We start from the raw sequence: 22696 nt of genomic DNA on the forward strand, positions 1-22696 counted from the left end.
TTTATTTGGATCCAAAGTTTCGTATCGATTTTTCTCATCTTTTTTAAAAAATACTTCATAACTGTTACTTCTCACAACGAATATTCGGTCATGGTGTGTTTATAATTACTCTACATTTCTAAGATATCTACAACATATTTAGACAACAATCGATCGAAGAAAGAATTGTAAGCATTCGTGTACAGTTGTCATTATAAATTGGAACAAATTGTTCGGAATAATACTGAGCAAGAATTGGGAAAAGTTCGGATATCGAACACTTTTCGAGTCTCACGTAACTTCGCTTTTATTTATTTCCACTGCCGTTCACGAGTTCGTTCAGGAGTGTCACAAGAACTTATGTTTGAGTTTGGGTCAATTCTACAATTCGTTCAGGCTGCCTCAATCGCCACAAGAAAAGAGGAACGATAATCGAAGGAGAGTTTGGATGCAGTAAATCTCGTAGGGATTTCATGTATACAATGATGGAGTTTCATGCTCGAGTCTCTTTTTCTTCGGAGCCCATGGATGGTAGACAGAAGAGGGGAGCTTTTATGAGTAACGAGGCAATTCAATGTTAAGAGCTATGGCGAACGTTCCTCGCGCAATCAACGCCATTGTAACAGAAGGTCCGTTGAGGTGAGCTGGAAATTATTTCTCTCATAAATTAAAATACATACGTTCGATAATAGACCAATACATCGTGATAAGCTTATTCATAAATGAGTGCTAAAAAAATATTGTGAATGCTTGTAATCAATAAGCCAGTAATTTGTAAACACTTTTATTTTCAATTGTTCATATTAGTTTCAATTTTATTTAGATACGCGAGTGTACATTTGAGATAAATACTTTTACTATAATACATTGCCCGTCATTGCTCATCATGGGTAAAATTCATTTATATATCACCAACAAAATTCGAGAAAGTTTCGTTTAGTCTACATCAAAAAAACGACACACTTATGCGCGCACACACACACGCAATTACACGCACACATACACGCGTGGGTACACATGAATCGTACTGAGTTGTTAAGGCACTGTTCGGAGTAGAGTCAGGGATCAGATTCCGTATTGAGTTAGTACAAATTTCAAGATCACATTCGTCTAACTATATTTAGAGCTTAAGACAAGACGAGCATGCCATTACTATTTATCCACATTCGGTTTTCAAACTTCTTTTTACGTCATATTTTTCATTTTTAATACAAGACGTACATGTGGCGAAAAAGCGAAATAAAAAAATAACTCTTTTGCTTATGAAATTATACGCTATCAATTTGTCGTTAGGAAATGAATGCAATATTAAGAGTATTTTGATCGGAAATTCGATCAAGATGTGCTACTGCGTATTTATCTATGTTAGTTGAGTACAAAAAATCTTTTACGTCGTTTCAATGTACAGTTCAATGGAAATTAAAAAAAAAATTGGTTGTTACTCAAATTGAAAGTCACTCATGTTGAAAAATTTGTTCAGAATACAAAGTGTTGAAGTGGATTTTTTAATCAATTTTCTGTGCGAAATCATTTTGTTTCTTTTCAGCGAGAGTGATAGTAGCACGTTGACTGAATTCGAGTTAAGATTGAAATTTAATAGTTTTGTCGAAGAGCAATTCTTTAGTTTCTCGTATTTCTTCGATCAGCGGCCGCATAGAATTTGACGATCTGTTCCCGAGCTGCATCAGCCAACGCACTTCTGCACGGGCTGGGATCCCAGACGGCTCCGGGACATCCCATTGATTCAAAGCACGCTGTTCGACGGTTGTTTGAAGGACAGCATTGAACGATGGCCCAAACGCAAGCACCGGGACTCTCCACTGGTGGTCTCAGTGTCGCTGGAGCTGGAAATCGTTGCGCTGCCAAGCCTGGGCGATTAGGGGTTAGAACCTGTCACGAGAGAACGAACACGTGTATATCTATACATCCAAAGGCAGTAATTTATCACCGTGGCGTTTGAGATCCGGACTTCCAGAGTTTTTTGGCTCATCGAATACTTAAATCTCGTGATCTCCCAGAATGGGTTTCTCCACAGTTTCTTGATTGTGTCATTAAGATAGAATAATGCAAGATGGTGAGAACGTGGGTGAGATATTACAAAATGAATGGCATCAAAGTTGCCGGCTATTGGCGATGGGAAAATTGAGAAAACCCGGATGGTCAATCGACAATTAAATCTCATCGACTCATAAATATAAAGCACCAACTATCAGCATTATAAATATATCTTCGAACACATACATTTTCGGAGAAAGTACTGTGGATAGAAGTTTGACTTTTAGAAAAGGAGCAATGAACGGTAGCAATTACGTTTTTCCTTCTGTTAGAAAATTTTAGTTCGTGAACACGTACATCAGATGCACGAAATATTTGTAGAATTATTGAAATGAATGGAAATGGTTGCTGGAAGGGCTGTTCGGGTACAGGACATAGCTAACGGAAACCCTCTCGAAATGGAACTTTCAACAGTATATGGTTACATGAACTACGATCTCGCATACCATTATCAGCAGCTCATGACAACATTAGTTCAGATGTACTGTATCAGTTGTGTTCCTTTGGCCCTTATGTGTGAGCTGTATATGTGAGATGTAGTAGTAGACTTAACCACAAGAGGTAATTCGACATTCTAAACCAAACGCGACGACGAAGAGCTGGAAACCGACCGACTAGACCAACCGTATACTCCGGTAGTTATGTATAGCCATGAGTGTCTAAACCACCGCTTGTAATTCAACATTCTGATCTGAACTGAACTGAATGTGAACTCGGCTTCTCTCGCCATTGAGAGAATTTCTGTTGCTTCGGCACTTCCGGAAGATTGTTGGAGAGAATCGGCAGAGTGCAAAATCGCATTTTACATGTACGTCCGCATGTTCATATTTGACATTGCATGTGAGGTTACGCAATCTTGGGATTGAACTATTTGGACTATGCAGCTTCGAAAATTGAACCGTATAAGCAGCAAAAGTTGTTCAAGTGAACGTTACAGCTTTTTGATCGTTTATGCAATTATTTGAAAAACATGCTTAACTGAAGAAATTGCACCCATGGATTTCAGTGCGAATCACAGTCAGCATTTCCTCTTGATTTATTTCTGTTTTGCATTAATAAAATCGATCAAATCAAACGCTGAACTTTAAACCATCTGACGGAATGAAAAGCATTAAAGGATTTAAAATGGATTAGAGGCGCTATAAAGTTTTAACGTATGGCAGGAAAGCAATCGCGTTATTGTATACTTCATTTTTATAAAAACTCATTTTTAATTTTCCGATTGAGAAAATTAAATTTTTCCGATTGAAAATCCTCTTGTCGTGCTATTTTTATATTGAATGCGGACAACCTAGAATCATTTTTAGTGGCGCTTCCTGATTAACGAAAACGAACAACCGATGAAAAAAAAAATACGTTATGCACCATTTTGACCCGAACACGAAATAATTGCTACAAACAATTGTAGACAAATTAACGTCAAGGATATGACGTATGGTCGATATTTTGTCTCCCTAATCGGACTCTTCGGCCCAATGATGCGAAGACCGAAAACGTATAATTGTGAACTGGAAATTTGGATTTGATGGATGTATGGATAAAAAATTTTTCGGCTCAGCCTAATCTTATCTTTCAATGATACATCACGTCGTACATAACTACAATGTACGATTCCATGATTGATATATTAGACAAAATGTGACCGATTCTGTTGTGATGTAAATGACAAGGGTTAGCTCACCGGAAAATCGACGTCGTTGTCAAAGTTGCCTCTTGTGCCGATCGGCGGTATGAAAGGATGTTGCGGCGTTGATGGGGTCGCTTGAGATGGCGTTCTTCCACCATTTCGAGAAGGACCATCCGAGCGTACTATTATCCTGGCACTGACGGGAAGAGAGTTCAGCCTGGCGTGTTCACGTCTTCTCCACTCTGCTTCGTTGTAGCCGCCTCTGACACTTTCGCTTGGTTGCCTCGGCTTTGGCCTGCGGCAATAGTACAACAACATCGTGACATATATATTTTAAAAGGAGAAACCCTACGCGTTGAGTTATGGTGGCTACGGCACGCTTTGAGCAACGAGTATTCTGGCGGAGTGTAGCTGACACCACTTTGCCGTAATCGGTTTGTGCTCAGAATGGATTGTAACGAAAAGAGACCACATAGGCACGAGATATGAAAAATCTGTCATTCTTGAATGATTTAGTGTATTTCTTTTTCAGTTGCTGGCTCAAAAAGATGTTTTTTCTGCACACGAAGTGCATAGAAAGGGCGCTTCTGGTCTCGAGCAAACTTTGCACATATTTGTTAGATCGATGGAAATTTAGCACAAGCATCCATACTTTACCTATTATCCTCGTTGTGGGGTCGTCGATTTCGATTATTTCTGGAATTTCTCTCATTCTCTAATCTCTGCTTTTGTCGTTCCTGTTCCCGTTGTTGCTGAGCGCGTTCTTCGGATCGCCTTCTCCACTCCAATTCTTGATTTCGCATTGCGTTACTCGTTGTCCTTCCGGCTGATTCTCGTCTCCGAAGCTCTTCAGCATCTCGATGGAGCTCTTGACCAGCTGGACGACGAGAAGAGCCGTATTCTTGCCACGGATTTGTCCGACCTGCAGATTGTGCTCTTCTACTTTCCTCGTCCCTTCTAGCTGCGACCTCCAAGCGTTTTCTCTCCTCTTCTCGCCTCCTTGACTCGACACGTCGATATTCTGCCTCTCTTCTGCGCTCTTCCTCCTCCATCCTTCGTCGATTTGATTCCCTACGCTGCTCCTCCTCAAACCTCTCTTGTTTTCGTCTCATGTCTTCTTGATCGTCTTGCGGATGACGTTGACCAGTAGTTGTTGGAGCCGAAGGACCGTGCATTCTGCCTTCATTGGGGTTCACAATCGGTCGCCTGCTACGATCCCATTGTCTTGCCGCCGCAATCGTGCGTCTTTGTTCCTCTAGATTACTTTCTTGTGAGCCGTTGAAAGTTTGGCTGTTGTTTCTTTTTGGTACCACTACTGGCTGATTTCGTCGTACGTAGTCCTGAAGCTTCCTCTCCTCTTCAAGGCGATGTCCTCTTTCCTCTTCCATTCGACGACTGTCCGGATGATCTCGCCTTCGCTGCCCTTCGATTTGCTTTCTCCTTTCATCACTATCTCGTTGTCTATGCTGGTCTTCCATTTGTCTTCTTCTTTCATTCTCACGCAGCTCATGCTGCCTTCTTCGGTGTTCCTCCAGTCTATTCGCTTCATGTTGCCTTCTACGATCTTCTTCCATTTGGCGCTGTTTCTCTGCTTCACTTGGTAGTTTTTGTCTCCTTCGATGTTCTTCCATTTGCTGGCGTTTCCGTTCCTCTTCAATACGGCGTTTTTCTTCATACTCCATGTATCTTCTGTGTGGATCGTTATCGACAACCTCTTCGTTAGGCCTTCGTCGATTTCCAGTTTTCTTCGGGTCGATTGGACGATTTCTTTCAATATAATCTCGGAGTTTGCGTTCTTCATTTTCTTTATCTTTCTGATTTTCACTTTTATTCCGTTCGGCAGGTGATTCCAGCCGCGTTAGAGGAGATGGCGGATCTGTATGACTTTGCTGGCTTCCGAGTCTCCTCCGCCTCTCGTCTTCTTCACGCATTCTATTCCAATTCCTGCGTCTTTCTTCTTCCTGTGCTCTACGCCTAGATTCTTCTTCTTGTCGTCGTCTCATCTCTTCGCTCCTCTGTCCTCCTCCATGTCTGTGGTCCCGTTCATTCTTCCTTTCTGACACACTCTGTCGTTCTCTCTCCTGTTTTTCTAGTTGCCTCTCGTATTCTTCACGAATTTTTTCGATCTCTGTATTGACGTTTCGATCCTTTGAAGTACCACTATCGGGATGTGCGGAATGACCGTCTCTCACTTCTCCACGTCTTCTGTACAATTCCTCTTGTTTCCTTCGTTCGTATTCACGTCGTCTCTTTTCAACTTCAGCTTCTCTTAGTTTATCCAAATCAAGATCATCCTCAGTATCAGATAAATCTCCGTCTTCTTCAGCAAAACCCCACAAATCTGAGTCTTCTGGATGTCTCCTGTTTGCTTGATTGTATCTTGAGCTCGTATCTGGTTCGTCTATTCTTTGCCTATCCGAATATTGGGCCCAGAGTATCTTTCGTCCGTTTCGCTTATGTGTATTCTCAACTTGCGTTAACGAAGATCGAGACGTGCCCTTGTCGCTTTTGAGGTCAGTGTTAAACGACGCAGAAGAATCTACCGAAACAGTGTCCCTTCGAAATCGCTCGTTCTCTAGAGTCCTTCCGTTCGGATCTTCTCCATCTACTGACTTCCCTACACCACTGCTGCTGCTGCTGCTATTACTCGTAGGTCCTAGGTCACCTCGTTCCGGAAACGTTTCGATTCCCACTTGTTTCTCTTGGTGCTTGGACATTTCGAGGGCCGGATCTATATCAGCCCGGTTCCATCGTTTCGTCGTTGGTTTTGGACTGGTGGTCTCTAGTTCCTTTAACTTCATGAGTGCATCCATTTCCTCGTAAACTTCACCTGACGGTGGCTCGTCATCATCGTTTTCCAGGATTATTGGGGTCACACGAAGCAGTATGGGCTCCGTGGATTCTCGGTATACCGGATCTGGATACTTTTCCGAATTGTCCCAGTCATCACTGTCGTTTGTATTCTCGACATCTGATCCTTCCGAGCGTTTCTTTCTTCCAGAGGCTTCAAGACCTTCGCAACCAACTTGTAATTCAGGTACACCCCCAACGGCGAACACTTCATCATCGCGGCTGTTCTTAGCCTTACGATTGGATTCTCGAGACAATTTCGAATCCTTGACAAGGCGTGGAGGCTGACGAAATACTGCCGGTAATTGAGATTTGTTAGCATCTATGGGTTTAAGTTTCCACAAAATTTCTTCAACTTTAGCTTTTTTGGGTGTCTTGCTCTTCACCCGTGATTCCTTGTCTATTTGTTGATCAGCATCATGTGGTACGAGCAAAGAAGTTTCACGGTGAAGGTCGAGATTATAAACCTCCACAGAACCTGGTCCTTGGTCCTGGAAAGTGTCCTCTTCTGTGAAATCTTCATCATTCGAAGTTTCGACACTTTTGGAGACTTCCAGGGTTCTGAAATTCTTGATTGCTGATTCGGTCGGATTTTTTTTGGGATCAGTGGAACCGGTGAAATTCCAGTTGCCAGGAATAAATGGTAAAATATTCAAATCTGGAATTACCGAATCCTCTAGTGTTGCCCGATCCTTGGAAACATAATTGACTTCAGTCCTTCTGTATCCAGAAGTGTAATCCGGTGCTTCTGTAAACCGATTTCATAGGCACATTGACACTCGAAGTACGGTTAGTGAAAAGCAGTTTATGATCACGCGGAAAGAGGCTGTTTAAGGGCTTTCAACTTCAAGCATTATCCGTTTCTTGTAGATCGCGATAAAGACTATAAAAATTTATTACCCAATCTTGTGGCCAAATCCGGTTGGTATTTCAACCAGTTGGGATAGCTGAGAGGTACTTGAGCAGCATCGGTTCTGTATGGAGACTGGTAAGGGAAGTATTGATCGTCGGGAGAGAGAGATGCTGCTCCTACCCCGCCGGTAAGCCAATACATGACGAGAACCACAGTGACTTCTCCTGGTCCCATGATGTCACTAAACAATGAAAAGCAACTTTATATATTTTTTAAATCAATTCTAATTTTCAATAATTATTACGAAAACTACTTCGAGTTGACCATTAGTTTTCGTAGTCTTCATGCTGATTATTCAATGCTGATTTGGAAGTGTTTTTCTTGCTTAAGTCAGCAGTAAAGTTTTTCACTTTGATTTTGTTATGAGGATTAATCGAATCTTGAATTAACTGTATACGATATACCACAAATTTGTTTCATGAGGATATTTGCATTGGCACAAAAATAAATTCTACAGCATCAGTTCTCATTTGTCTCTAGCGTCACACGGCCACGTGGTGTTCTGATCAACGCGATCGTCGCATGCTATTATTAACTCCGGAAACACGGCATGGTATAGAGAGTGTCAACTGGTCAAGGTTTCGACGAATGAAAAAAGCTACAAACATCGTGTTCATGACCTTCTTCTCTGTTTATACCGTTGCGTCACCTGTCATGTAAGAAGTACAGCACGGTAATGACTCCCTAAGTGGCTGAATCTCAAGCCCAAATCAATCGTAACAGAATGGAAATGAATGGCACCAAATGAAATAGTATGTTTCGCAGATAATATTGAATCAAGCGTACAAATGTAAATGAAATGCTCGAGGACTTCAAGGACGTTGAAATCGATCGAAGAGCTTCGAAGTCGAGACGTCAAGGAAATGGTTTCGAGAGGATGGAGAGGAGCAGCTTTGATATCGTGGAAAGGGTATGGGATTGAGGACTTGTACAAGGGGTAGAAACATTGAGTCGAAGGGTCGAAGTATCACGAACTTCAGCATGCCGCACTCGAAGGATCCAAGGAGGGGGTTGGGGGTTGCTATGGCAGATTTATGCAGTGTGGATGGGTTATAAATATGAATAACGTACAAGTATTACAGTTCAAAGGGTGGGTGAGGCTTGAAGACTCATCTTCGTGTGGAAATATACAAGACAACCCGAGCGATCATTGAACACAGCGTACATATATGTACGTACATGCGTGTATTATATGTACGTAGAGAGAGGAGAGAAGAATACCGAGATTGAGGAGTAGATGAGGCCTCCAGCAATAGCCGAGCTCGCGCGTACACTGCACTTTAAGATCGAGTGATCTTGACACACTGTCGATGCCAGGAGCACATCACGAAGCTAAATGGTGCGAGTCGCTCACTTTCGTCCCCTCTCTTTTTATCTCTATCTCTCCTTCTCTTGATCGCATTGCTTGGCTTCTCAATGACTTGATCAGGCTATATAACTCGGTATACATCAGAGCTCTCGCGTATCGTTGATAAAGCTTTCAAAGCAACCCATCAGCCAGCGCCTAATGCTCCTTCAGCCGATAGAGGGCTTGGAATAATAAAAAAGGCGGGAGTGTTTGTTTCTCTTCTTGCAAACGTAGGTTTTGCGAATTAAAGCGTAATATGCGTTGATGCAATGTCTTACCCTTTCCTCCACATGTCTCACACTCATGTGTATTTTCTTTTTTGCAAAGCTCAAGATTCGAAAGACTCTCGTCAATTGACTCGTGAACTCGTGGTCAAGTTTTGAGTCATGACTCCAGCTATGTAACACTTGCTCTATGGGCGTTCGCGTATATAGTCCACATGCCACATACTCTAAATGTAATACTGTGGCTGGACTCGTGTGTGTTCTGAGCAATTTCGTCAATTGTGGTCAATTTTAGTCCGCGCTTCAAGTCTTTGGTATCCTGCCTTTACGTATACATAAATCAAACGATTTACGGGTTTATCGAATAGTGGAGTTGAGCACTTTTTTCTTGCTGTCTTTTCACTTCTGTGCAAACTTCTTTTATGGCCAGTTTTATCAAGTAACATTAATTATCACACCATCTACACTCGTGACATCATTATAATTCATCGTTTAATGCGTAGACCAATGATGGATACATATACGAACGAACGTGACAGCGACGTACGCGTATGTATGGATACAAACGTGCAGATCATTTCGTGGTTCAATTGGAACTGCCCACATTTCGCTGATTAGTTTGTTCGTTGCTCTGATCAAGCGAATCGCGAAATAGTTTTACCATTAACAATTCGTCTCGACTCATTGTCAGAAGTAATTCCAACTATAATTTTTCATTGTTACTTGGCTCTGTGTCATATTCGCACTTCAATTGTGTGATAACTAATGGTAATAATTTTTTGTTTTTCACACAAATCTTCTCGGCTTTCGTTTTGACTAGCATCGATTCGTTATTATCGAAAAGTCTTTGAATCAAAGTCATATAAATGTGTGAGTTTTTCCTAGTTCTGTGAAAATTTAGCAATTCCCACCTAATGCAGTTGCAAGTACAACGAAACACACCTGACTTGCTTCTGTGATTACAATACATCGATATAATGTGATAATAATGTAATTCGTTCACCCATGGAAAATTTCCCCATGATTCTCAGGGTCGTGAAATCCTGAGACTCGAAGGAATAAGCCCCTTAGTTACAGTTAACTTGGACTCAGTTTCTACTACATCTGTGGCAACGGAACGGATACTAACCCATAGGAGGAACTCCATTCAGTGTCTACATATATGCACATATTCGCAAGTATATATAATCGCACCTCGACCTATTCCAAAATGATTAATTGCTGGCGTTGCCCATGGTTACATGCGTACACGGATCGTACTAGGACTACTCGTGTCTCATCTTATCGGGAAAAACATAGTCAGTAATATACGTATGGGCTGATTAGAATGGGTTTTTATTTCACAAAATTTAGAAAAAGAAAACCTTTGAAAGGATAGTATTAGCTCGATCAACAAAATCACTTACAGACAAATGCTTAATCAATTCGATCGTATCACGGTGATTTTTTACTGGGTTGATTTGATTCGGGATACATTGCAAAGTCATAACTCTTTACCAAAATTTTCATGAGTAAGAAAATTTTTTCTTTTAACGATTATATAATTCGAGTTATCGGATGATACTGGATACAATGCTTACCTAAATTAATTTATCAGTAGCTGATGTTTTTTATAAAAATATAATTTCCCACGAAATCATACGCACGATGAACTGATTTTGGAAAATACTTCTTGATTTCTTTTGGTAACCAAATTTATGGATGTGCACTTCTAGTGAAACATACCCAAGGATCAATTTTCGATGTTTTTCTAATTGTTGATATTAACGGTTTTCCTATACATTTTACACAAAATACTGTCGAACGATATGTTTGTCGAGTCGTTGTGACTCGCAAGGGCATTAATATTTTGACACTTTCTGTTAAATTATTTCCTACTGGGCGATGCGAATACGTCACTCGATGCTGAAGTCGATCGGATCCATAGGGTATCATCAGTGTCATCGACGCTGATGATGGCTCCCATTTGCCTTCGTAACGATATCGATAGCACTCTCAGAATTAGCCTATTCCCTGCAAATAGCGTGACCGAATCTCTTGACAGTTCGATCAGGAGACTGCGCCTGTTAGGTTTCACATCAGCGGTCAAGAGGTTCATGGTGCTGTATGAAATTGTTTCTGTTCGACCGGTCGAGGATCCTATAACCGTACTCCCTCCGTTTTGTTGTAAAATTTTATCAAACTCAGTTTCCTGGAATTTCTCGTTCTCCTATTCACATGAAATTCAATCTTCAATCTCGCGTATCCATGGGTTAAAAAAATTCTGATATCATTTCTCTATATCGATACAACTTGATTCGGAACTCATCGGTTCAAATGAGGAGCTGCCGTTTAAAGAATTGATTATAACACGTTCATATCAAACCGTCCTTCTCCTGGCCAAACTGCCAAAGTCGGAAGGGAAAAAGGCCAGCTTAACGTGAACTTTTGCATAGTTATACCTGCCCCCACGCAAGGACTCGAATTTAAGAAAGAAAACTAATTGCGGTGACGTCCTCACGTAATTTCGAAGCAAGCACTTCGACGACATTCCATTTCAGTTAAATTTTGTTTAACCACCACGAAGTTTGAATTTCCCTTTAGTAAATTCAGCACGATTTTGGATATGAACATTATTCAAATATTTCCCCTTCAGTGTTACCACGGGCAGTTGAAAGTTCAGTATAGTGTCGAAGACTACATCCTAACCCCAACGCACAAGGGTAAAATATGATGAGGAAGCAGAGATAAAACTTTGTCGACGTCGACCTTCGGCAATCTGGTTTTTTAACCCGTAGGGATACTTGCCCTTTCCACCTGATAATAACCCTTACGTTTTCCAACTCTCTCGACATCCTCCCTTTTGTCGTTGGAATAACTTCCCTTACTCGTTTTCATGACACATATGATTCGCAGCTTGCTCATTTGGCTCTCGGATGTTCTGTCAACCAAGCAAACAGCTTCTCGCGGTCTTCGCTCTCGCATACGACAGTGCTAGATGAAAGTGCTTGCAGAGACGATAACGAGAAGAAATTCATGTCCATGTTCTCTGTGTCGACCTGAACCGCTGTGATAAAGTACAGGCTCTTTGTTAAGTAATTAAATTTCACGAAAGTTCTTGCTATTGATATAACTAAATACCGAAATAAGACAACGGAAAAAACTGGAAGTAAGGGAGGAAATCATTAGTTATGGTTTGTCCGCACAATAAATGCTCAACTAGAGTCACCCGACGACCTTATTTCTTCACCTTCTAATGAAAACTGATAGGAACCGTAGACAATGTTTTACGTTAAAGGTGGAAATATCTTGGGGAAATACATCAATTCTTAAATAAATTCTCTGGGGAATTCCCAACTTTTTTTTTCGAAAATTCAAATCATCTTTGTTATTAATCTTATGTTTATGTTATTTTGTAATAGACACATGATTCGTCACGATATTTTTGTCCATCCAATAGATTTCAAGCACCAAGTGATATTATTATTCAAAGTTAAACGATTACTTTTCGGTTTATCGCGTACGGTATATGTTCAAAACACATATTTTTCTACTTTATCAGGTTTTCTGTCTTTAAGTAGAGTATTTCTGGCTTTAAGTTCTGGGCTGGAAAAACGAATTATTGATCTTTTCCACAAAACGACCCATCGGTTTCCCGTGAGAAAAAAAAATAAAAACTTATGGATGTTGTTGGATCGAAGCTTGTGGGTGAACAGAGAACCGGTTCAACTGTAACGTTTGAGAAGCAAATGCCATTATCTTTGAATCCGGGTTTATTACTTTTCCCTGCGGCACTAACAAGGTACCTTTAGCACTTACATATTTTCTATTCCCGCTACTGCTACACTTTTTTTTCTTTTATCGGCCATTCACAACTTTCGCAGTCGTAATATAGCCGCTAAAGCGACAAGATTTGAGACGAGCGAGGCAGAAATCGGAGAAATTCGAATGTAGACTCACTGTGCGAAGCATTCAAAGATTCGGACTACATTTTGGTTCGACTATCTATTGCATAGTGACCTGTAAAAAGGTCTAATTTCTCGGATCTACGTGGCAGCTATTTGTGTTGGAACGATGTATGAGTAGCCCTCGAAAATACTACCATTCCTCTCATACGACTAGTTTTTGAGATGAGTGCACTCAGAAATATACACAGCCCTTGTCCTCTGTAATCCACTTTCAGCTACTGACGTCTAGGGACGCCCGGAAAATCTCCCAATGGCAAATTATTTCCTGTTCGTATGAAGGCTTAATCATGAGTTACTATCGAGCACGTTCTGGCTCCTCATACCTCTTATTCACCGGTATTTGTATCTCTCCAACTGGGGCTTCATAAATGTTTAAGCGAGTCGAGGGAACTCTGTGACAGGAAATGTACTACGACGTTATTAGAGTAAAAACATTCATTCAACTGGAGAACGCCTATGATTAACTCAGTACAGTAATGATTAAAATGTCTTGCCTTAATTCCGTTACAGGATTCGAGAAGGATTCATTGTAATACAGAGTAAAATATTGATCGTTGTTCATGTTCCAATGCAATCATTCCTTGATATTATCAAAAAAGTTGTATTTCTCCTTTTTACTTTTGACTGTCATCAGCAAGATTCCAAGCTTTCAAGAAGATAAACTTGTAATTTAAGTGGTTCGGGGAGGGGGGGGGGGGGATTTTTGAGGACGATCCTTCCCTTTAAGGAGGTTGGGTCATGAAATCAAAATAATGAGAATATGATAAAATTTGGTGATAACATTCTTTGGCATCAAGTATACAAATACAATTTTTTTCAAAATTTTTTACCACATGGCTATCGAATAATTGAGCGTTAAATCGAAGTGCTTATGCACGAGATGTATAACTGTGTATATGTGAACTCTATCTTTATACACGTGAACTTTAGTGTTCAATTACTTGAGAGCTATGTAGTAGAAAAATCTAAAAAAATGTATATTGTCATATATATTTTTGAAGATTACATTTACCAAATTTTATGAAATTCCTATCATTTTGAAATTTTTAATGTTTTTAACATGGTTTAGCATGGCAACATTGTATCGTCGCGATCCACCTTCCTCAAACGTCTTTTCTTTAATAAGGAATACGAGGCTGATAATTCTTGAGTAATTTAGAATTGCATATAGTATTTATTTTTTATGTACTTTCAAGAGTTTGAAAAATTTGTTGAAGGTTATTCTATGGGTCACTTCTAATCTATTGAAAGTTTCGAGTAGAACCAGACGAGTATCAGGCAAAGAGAAAGAAGAGAGGGCGTTATATAAAGGAGGGAAAGGCATAGGATGGAAATGCGTGACTATTGCAAGCGCTTTTTCACCTCAGGTTTTCCTTCCGTGATCTCATGGTTCATGGCCGTTTTTTTCCTTCTCGCGGACAGCGTGTGTGAAACGACCACGAGTACAGACCGATACCGTTAAGGAAGGCAAATTTGCATAGACGTCGCATATATTGTATAGCGACGAGTTTCTTCGAGAATGGTGAGAAGGTGGCGTGCCGAGTAGAATTCAAGAGGAGGAAGATTCGCTTCGTTTTCCTGCAAGTCTCGCAGAACAAGAACAAGAGAGAAGAAAGGGGAGAAACGGCGAGACGGAAAGGTTCAAACGGCAGGAACGAAGAACGAGCGTTCTGATACGGTGGGCAGACCACGTTACGGAAACTTCGCTAGTAGAAATGTTCCTCCTTGTTCAGCCACTTGCAAGATACACGTACCCCTCATGCATATACCATATAACATGATACATAGCTGTACTCAATATACTTTTCGATTTCACCCGCTTCTATTTCAACGTTTGCACTGATAGATTGAATTTTTATGCGTAGTCTATACAGTATCGCAATTTGCAAATTTTAAACATCTTTATTATTTTCCATTTTCACAGCAGCGCCGATTATATATAAACACGTCCAAACAAATGTGTTATCAACAGTGGTTTTTGTTTTCATCGATTTCAACATGAAAAGCTGTAAAAATGCGAAACAATTGTAATTTCACTGTTGCTGGAGTGTCCGCCATTAAAATTTTTCAACAGCAAAATGAATCGACCACAAACTGCGGCAACTGCATAATTCCAAGTTCGGGTTGACTCGTGATTGAAGTTTAAGAAACCGTCTATGTCTCCTACGAGATAGAAAGGGGTAGAAAAATAGGGGAGGTGTGAGAGAGAAAAATGGGGAAATAACAAAAGTAAAAAGTCAAGGGTGGGTATGGAACTTATAAAACGTATCACGGAGGTAGAGGAGAACACGGAAGAAAAAGACAAAAAGATTATGAAAAGATAGTGATAGCGATGAGAGCGAAAAAAGGCGGGTTATTCTCTGTGAGGCGTCCAGAGAGCAATGTACCAATGAGATTTTATCGTTCTCGCCAGCAGGAAATTACGGCGGCCACCCAATTAATTATTTTCTCGTTTGCCGAGGCATATTTAAGAGATATATGTAAACTACTTTTTAACAGAAGACGACGACTCGGTCGTCGTATTGTTCATGCAAAGGGAAAGAATAAAGAGACTGGCCGAAAGGAATGCCTCGTACCGTGAAATTAGCTGAATGGTTGCATCAAAGGAAACTTTTCCTCTCGCTGTTCCTTTTTCAACCACTTTATCTACCAACACCTTCAATCCTACCACGCATTTGTGTCGGTAGCGTGATACACGGTTCCGTCGAAGCATAATTATGTTTATTTCCCCACTAACAAATTCAAAAAAACTTAATCGACTCCAGAGCTCGACATCCATTAAAATCATGTTGGACCATTTCGGGCAATTATAGCACGCTGCAACCAGATGATCTCCGACGTTTTTTCTGGCACTCAAATGCTGCATGGTAACAAATACCGTGTATGCAGGTCCTTACAAAAGTTTTATCACTCATGAGCATTACCTCACTTTGTAGGATTGCGTCAAAATTGTTCTATGTACGATGAGTATACTATGTGAAAAGTGCTGATGCGCCTCACGCGCATACGTATTTTATTTCTTCCTGGTAAAAGGGCCCATGCGACGTCCCTATACGCTATGAATCGTCACATGTTAGACCCTTTAGCAAAGAGAAATTCGAATCGTTATATACATGATAGATGCCTCGCCGTTATCGTGTTAGTCGCGTGCGAGCGAGCAAAATAATTAGAGCCCGTTTTCGTGGCTCTATTCCCGGTTGGTTGTATATGTGTGAGCGATGAGCCAGAGATTGAACGAGAGAGTGAGACTTGAACAATGAGATGAGACCTGTATCCGTGTTGGGAGAGCCAACGCTCTTGTCCAACACGAATTTTCCGCTTAACCGTATAAGCTTCGACAACAAATGTGTGTACGAGTACATATATGTATATACATGGATTAGATATATACAGACACGAACACGCATACGCAAATAACCTCCGTGCAGGTATACGTTTGCCTTGTAACACTCCACTTGAGGCTACAAAATTCATCGTCGGTAGGAACGAATTTCGACAGCGCAATCGTGGCTCTATGTACAGCGTACAGCACCCCTCGGCAATCTGCAATTACGCTCTTTCGTGACCCTTTTACAGAAGAGACGCGGCAGAACCGACGAATTGACCCGTAGGCCATCATCGTGACGAGAAACGCCACGCAGACATGTATATATGTATACAAACTTCGCACATTACAAACACGATATTCGGAATGAGAAGATATTTTTTTGTAGCGGTTCGTTAAAAAAATTATCGCCGAACCGTTGTCCCAGAAAAATCGTTCAACGTTGTTTTGAAAACGGCAAATCCGCGAATATGAAATAATTATTTTATGAAAAGAAAAGACCAATGTAAAAAAAAGAATTTAAGAAGAAATTGTATGGCTAAAAGCTGTAAAGCACCAAACTTTTTTATAGCTTTTGAAGCAGTCATAGCTCTCCGTATTCATTCGAATTTAATAAGGAGTTTTAATAAAATACAAACGAGCATAAGAACTGTTTCTTCAAGTCTGTAAATAAAAAACGTAATTCAGACAAAATGTGGGCAAAGGAAATAGCAGCATGAGTAAAACCTGACGTCTCGTCATTTCAATACCCATAAAGAGGGCAATTATTTGTGATTCTGAACGGCTTTCGTGGTGGGATTCGAAGATGATGATAAAGCATCGTATAGATGGTAGAAATGTGGAGAGATTTATTTTTACAGTAGTGGCAGCCTTGGACGTGACCGAGAAATGTATGTATTTATGTAACATTCGCAAATTGCGGTGTTCTTGCCAATAAAAACGCTGTTCATAAGCTCGAGAATTGTATAAAATGCAAAGACTGTTTCTTCGTTTAATCAGGTGTGCTGACTGGCAGGACAACTCGTGGAAACTAATTACGACAATTGAGATTTCTATATTCTGGGAATTTCCTGACAGATTCACGCGGCATCAGTTGTTAGAAAAATAATATTAAAGATCACTGTGAATCACTGACGTTGGAGTGTTTTCTGGCTTTTTAAAAATTCTTGTCAGCAATAAAAATCGTGATAAATTAATACTCGAAGAAAGACCCCTTGGAAAGCAATATTTTCTGATACATACGTAATTCATCTTGTTCCCTAATTCTGCTTCATTGAGCCGGTTGGAATAAGAGACTCGGGTGAGGTCAGAAAAAAACATAAATCTGACTATGAATGACTACTGTAATGATGTCTAGACTATCGGTGAATCAGAAGTTCAAGAAATAAGATGGCAGACACTCACTTAACAACATTTTATTAGTTCCTCTACTTTCGAGTTTCGCAGAGGACATTTTTTAAAATCAATTTAGTGCGAGACGACGCGGCCTCGAATTATTAATAATTTTTTATATTTTCATTTCTGTTTGATAAAACGCCATCATTGGAAATTCCGAGTTGCGATTGCACAACTTCCTTTCTGTCGGAAGAATTTTCTATTCATTTCATTCCCCGAGGAGACGTATGTCTTCAATTCTGTTATTTCCGCTGCGAGGCAATAAATTCCACTCCGGAACATCCCATTTACGACTGTAAATCGTAGGATAAGTGTTATTGCACTCAGTTGACGTGCCATGAATCACAAAATGATTTATTCAAGCTGCATATTTGTCCGATAATAAGCAAGACTATTATTGATAATCGATTAACCTGGATGAATGGAGCGAATCTTCGTTACTCACGATATATAGAGAAGGCCGCGGCATAACGGGGTACCTAAGGAAAAAATCTGCTTTTTTTTAGAAGTTTGAGAAGCTTCATCTATTGCCTACTTGCAAGCATCAAAACGCAAACTAATTTTTTGTAATTTTTGAAAAATAAAAAAATTTTCAAGACCCAATGAGGTACCCCTCAAAAATTGCTGAATTTTTATTTTTCACTGCAATTTCAATCCAATGCATCTTGACTGCTTCTTTTGCAAAGCAGTCGAAAAAAAATCATAATTACTTCAAGATTTCTTCTTTTTACCAATCTTCATTTTTTCCAAACTTCTTTTTTTCCGTGGCTACACTATAAAGAAAAGTTCGTTGATTCAACAGAATTGTTGTTCTATCAACAGTTCGTAGCAAACAAAAAAAATATTCATTAATTCAACAAAACTTTAGTCAATTTGACAATGTTTTCGTCGCAATCTGTCATATTTATTGGAGCCAGAAAATTAAGTGATTGATTCAATCACATTTTTGTTGAGTGAAAGAGGTTTATTTTGTTTACTTTCATCAACATACCATGTTGATGCGCAACAATAATTTTGTTGATTCAACAAAAATTCCTTTTCTTAGTGTAATTAAAGTATGAAACATTTCAATAGCCCACCACTTGCGAAGTGCCATAGCACGTACTGTATTTCATCAGGGAATGATAATCAAATTGAGTCATTTCGATATAATTTATTCTGTAAGTATTATATTCTGCACTGAGAAAAAAAATTTGGTTGAAACACTTGAAAAATGTTCAATTTAACTAAAATATTTAGTCCCATATATACGACAAAATATTTGTTAAATTTCACAAAATATTTAGATAAACCATTCAAATACATAGAGATTTGGATTAACAAAATTAAGGATTTTGTGACGATATTTGGGTTACACCAACGTCATATTTTGTTGCTACGCAAATAGTTTTATATCAAGTCCCCGTAGACTGTGTTGTGAAAGCCATACATATGGGCATGGCTTTGCATTGTTTGCATATCAACCCTCACCGATCAGAATCTGATCAGACATTTGTCGATGCAGTTGGCACCTCATCAGTCTTGTCGCATAACAATTAAAGCATGTTTAAGGGTTACTCGAGGATTATCTCCTTTTTAAGAAAATTTGGGAGGAGAAATTTTTTAATCGTCGTATTATTAAACGAAATAATGAAAAGTTCATGGCAAAGAAAAAAAAGTTGTCACCTTTAATTTCACGAATAAATCGATGAATGTTTAGTATTCCGATGAATCCATACAATCGCGGTTTAAATTTACAAAGGGCTGTTACAAATTTTTTCAGGAAAATGAGCTTTGTCGGTCACTCAGTTTCTTGGTGATATAACATAATTTTAAAAAGCAGGTTATCGGTTGTGGGTTAAAACCAAGTAGTTTATTTGTTTTCTGATGGAAAGCTCCTTTAGGTTTTCCATGCAGCGTGCGCACGTCGGGAATATTACTGACGCGATCTGATATTTTTAGTATATCAAGATTTTACACACGACATCGTTTGATGTAACTGCTACCGTTTGATGTAATTGTGTGTGCGTTCGTGCACGCTTGTATGTGCAGAATATGCGAAAGAGGGAGAGAGCGAGAGGGTCAGAAAGATTGGTTCAGGGAGGGAGGATAAACCACGAGAGTAAGCGTAGAGTAACCACACGAAATTCCACCTTTCATGTTGTTTCACGGCGAGATGCTTTCTTTGAATTATGCAAAAGGATATGCTTCATGTTTACATGCTACAATGCACAATCAGGCGTATTACGAGTATTTTGGGAACATTCCGTTTATATCTTTTACAATGATACGAATGTGCTGAGTTATCGTGAGGCAATCATTGTACAAGAAACATCATGATCGAAATGGCTCTCACTAAATTTTTCCCCACGTTTGGCTATTTTTTTTTTTCATAAGCTTTTAGACCACTTGAAAAAAGTCCTCGAAAAAAAGCGGATGCCGTCGACGTTACTTTTCTAAAATTCGTTCGGAACTAAAAGTCGAAAAGGATTATTACTAATCAGCATGGAAAACTGTGGAGTTGCGTGGGGAAAAAGCCTTGAAATCGTCCCATTCGAGCATCCAGAAGTGCAGCAGACTGCTCTTGTTGACTTTTTGTTGGCACTTGGCGTCGAGCGGCTGGCGCCGCGGCTCTTGACTCTCGTTTTTCGATAAAAGTTAACAAATTGTCAAACATTCGAAAATTAAGTACGAACCCGGGTCATTTCGACACTCATATTTTCACTCAAAAATCGAATTGATACTGACTTCTATCACAGTCAATAAATAATGTTGTTGAATAATGAAAAAAATTAGAAGCGATTCGCCACTCCTCTCATCGTTCATTCCTTCTTTCGTCACTTTATGATTCTCCTTTTTCTAATTTTCCACACGAACTCGATAATGATTATTGATGTAGGAAGATGGGCTAGTTCACCGTATGTAAAGCAATATTCTTGAAGCCGAAAGGTAGCTCTCCACGCCCGATATCATCACACAGAATAAACAGTCCTCCGGCATTTCGCAAATACCGTTACGTAAATTGGAGTGTACTGGTGATTCTCAAATATATTTATGGTTTCAATGGTATGTCGATGCTTTCGATAATTCGATTCACGAATACGGTCCAGAAATTTATTTCCTGTTGAAAACATTCCACAGACTGCTTCTGTTTTTTTGGCAATTATTCTGAATCGTGGCTAGCCTCAATTCACATTTAAAGACTATTATTTTTGTTTTTTTTTAGATAGAAAATTTCGTTTTCCTTTCTATCGTGGATAATGATTTGTGAGTTGCGAGTCTATCTGCGATCACCATTTTTTTAGGCCAAGTTCAGCTCGAATGAAAATGATTATTTTTATAATAAGCGAGTCATAAATTATCCGTTTACGTGAGACTTCCGTATGCACTATTATTAGCACTGCGCTTTGCGAGCCATGTGTTCTGGCTTTCCTCATCTGTATCCGTCTGTTATCTCGGATCTTTGGCTCGCAATAACCATTACGGACCATTGCGAACGAGAGATTATTTGCTCCTTGCATGTGTAGGCAATGACGTATACGATAACACGGAGCTCGGATTGCTTCGATCGAGCAAAGTGCAACACATGGAGTAGTGCAATCGGTGTTTGGTCAGACGACGAAGAAATGACAGCTTTCTCCCTCAAGATATTCTCTCGCGCGGTTACATCTGTATTGGTGCTGTTAGTGTCGATCGTCGGAATTGCACACGTTTAACGTGGCCTCATTATGACAGCTTGTGTAACACGGATCATGGGATTTAGGGCTTTTGAAGAATGGGAAAAGTCTATTTCTCATTTTCTGCTAATAATACATCGTTAAATTCATCTATAAATAACAGTAGCCAACAAATGGTGCCGGTGCACTTAATGAACGCTGAGCCTTTCTCACTGTTGTGAAGTAGTTTCAACCGATGACTCTTTCGCTACCATAAAATGAGTGATTTTGGCCTGAAAATCTAGGAGTAAACCACCCCCGGGGGGGGGGGGGGGGGGGCAGGGGGGATTTATTCATAGATTATTAGAAAACCCATATAGGAAAGTACTCATATAAGAAATCTAGTACTTATAAAGGCTATTTTCTGATGAGTTAATTGAAAATGAAAGTCTGCACCATAAATCGCTGTTTCGATAGGCGTTCCATTTTCTCGAAGTTAAATTTATTGAGAAAAAAACTATTTTTGAAGTTTTCACTATGAAAAATTGTTAAAAATATGATGTCAAAAAAATCGGTCTTCATTTCTGAGAAATTTATTCTAAAATCAACTGTAAAGGAGCTTAGGAAATTTGAGGCAACTACAATGTTCGCTTTTCGCACGATTAATCTACTACTTATATATAACGGTATGTGCATGCATTAAGCAGTAATTTCGATTAAACACGTTCGACGGAGCTTCTAGTGGGAAAGTCACGTTCTCGATGGAAGAGTCCAAAAAGAAAAATGAGGGTGTAAAAAGGGAAAAAAGAGATTGGGAGAGAGAGGGAGAGTGAGAGGAGAAATAGGAACGCTCCGACAGTCCTGGATACGCACGTACGCCGAGCAAGTAACGATACGATACTTAGAGCTAATTGAAGCAAATAGGGAGAGGCTGGCACTGCTACGACCCACTTCATCCCGGACTTTGGTAATCAAACGAATGAACGATTCGAAAGATTGTCTCACACCACAAGAGTCTATATCGAAGAAAAAAATACTAAATTGCAAATTATTGGATTGTAATTGCACATGGCGTTCGTCGATCCAAGAGTGCATGTTAACTACGCATCTTGGATTTAATTCCTATGTTCCACTTTTCCTTATATTCCACTTTTCCAAGAGTCTTTCAAACTAGGTAATAGCATTGAAATTTCATGAGATCTTTCAATGACTTTTCGAACTACAGCCTTGCTATTGAATAGCTGGTGTTTTGGATTGAATAAAAATATGATCGGACGTTTCATGAGTAACCGTGTCCGTCACTGCGTAGCATAACATTTATCTTTTTCCCCGTCTCTCTCTCTCTCTTGGCATCTTCGTGGGCGAGTATTGATGAGATAGTCACATATACAAGACGAA

General features: G+C 39.7%; 1 protein-coding gene across 1 annotated transcript in view; it reads right to left on the bottom strand.

The window, feature by feature from the left end:
* Positions 1-747: 747 nt before the first annotated feature.
* Positions 748-22696, bottom strand: part of LOC122419371 (trichohyalin-like) — a 39574-nt gene continuing 17625 nt past the window's right edge. Inside the window, exons 2-6 of the mRNA XM_043433858.1 lie at positions 18109-18142; positions 7412-7605; positions 4319-7259; positions 3716-3956; positions 748-1869 (exon numbers count right to left, since the gene is read on the bottom strand). Coding sequence (XP_043289793.1) covers positions 1600-1869; positions 3716-3956; positions 4319-7259; positions 7412-7598 — 3639 coding nt within the window. The 5' untranslated portion in view covers positions 7599-7605; positions 18109-18142 and the 3' untranslated portion in view covers positions 748-1599. The remainder of the gene's footprint in view (positions 1870-3715; positions 3957-4318; positions 7260-7411; positions 7606-18108; positions 18143-22696) is intronic.

Source organism: Venturia canescens, chromosome 1, assembly GCF_019457755.1.
Source record: "Venturia canescens isolate UGA chromosome 1, ASM1945775v1, whole genome shotgun sequence".
In the NCBI taxonomy this organism is placed as follows: domain Eukaryota; kingdom Metazoa; phylum Arthropoda; class Insecta; order Hymenoptera; family Ichneumonidae; genus Venturia; species Venturia canescens.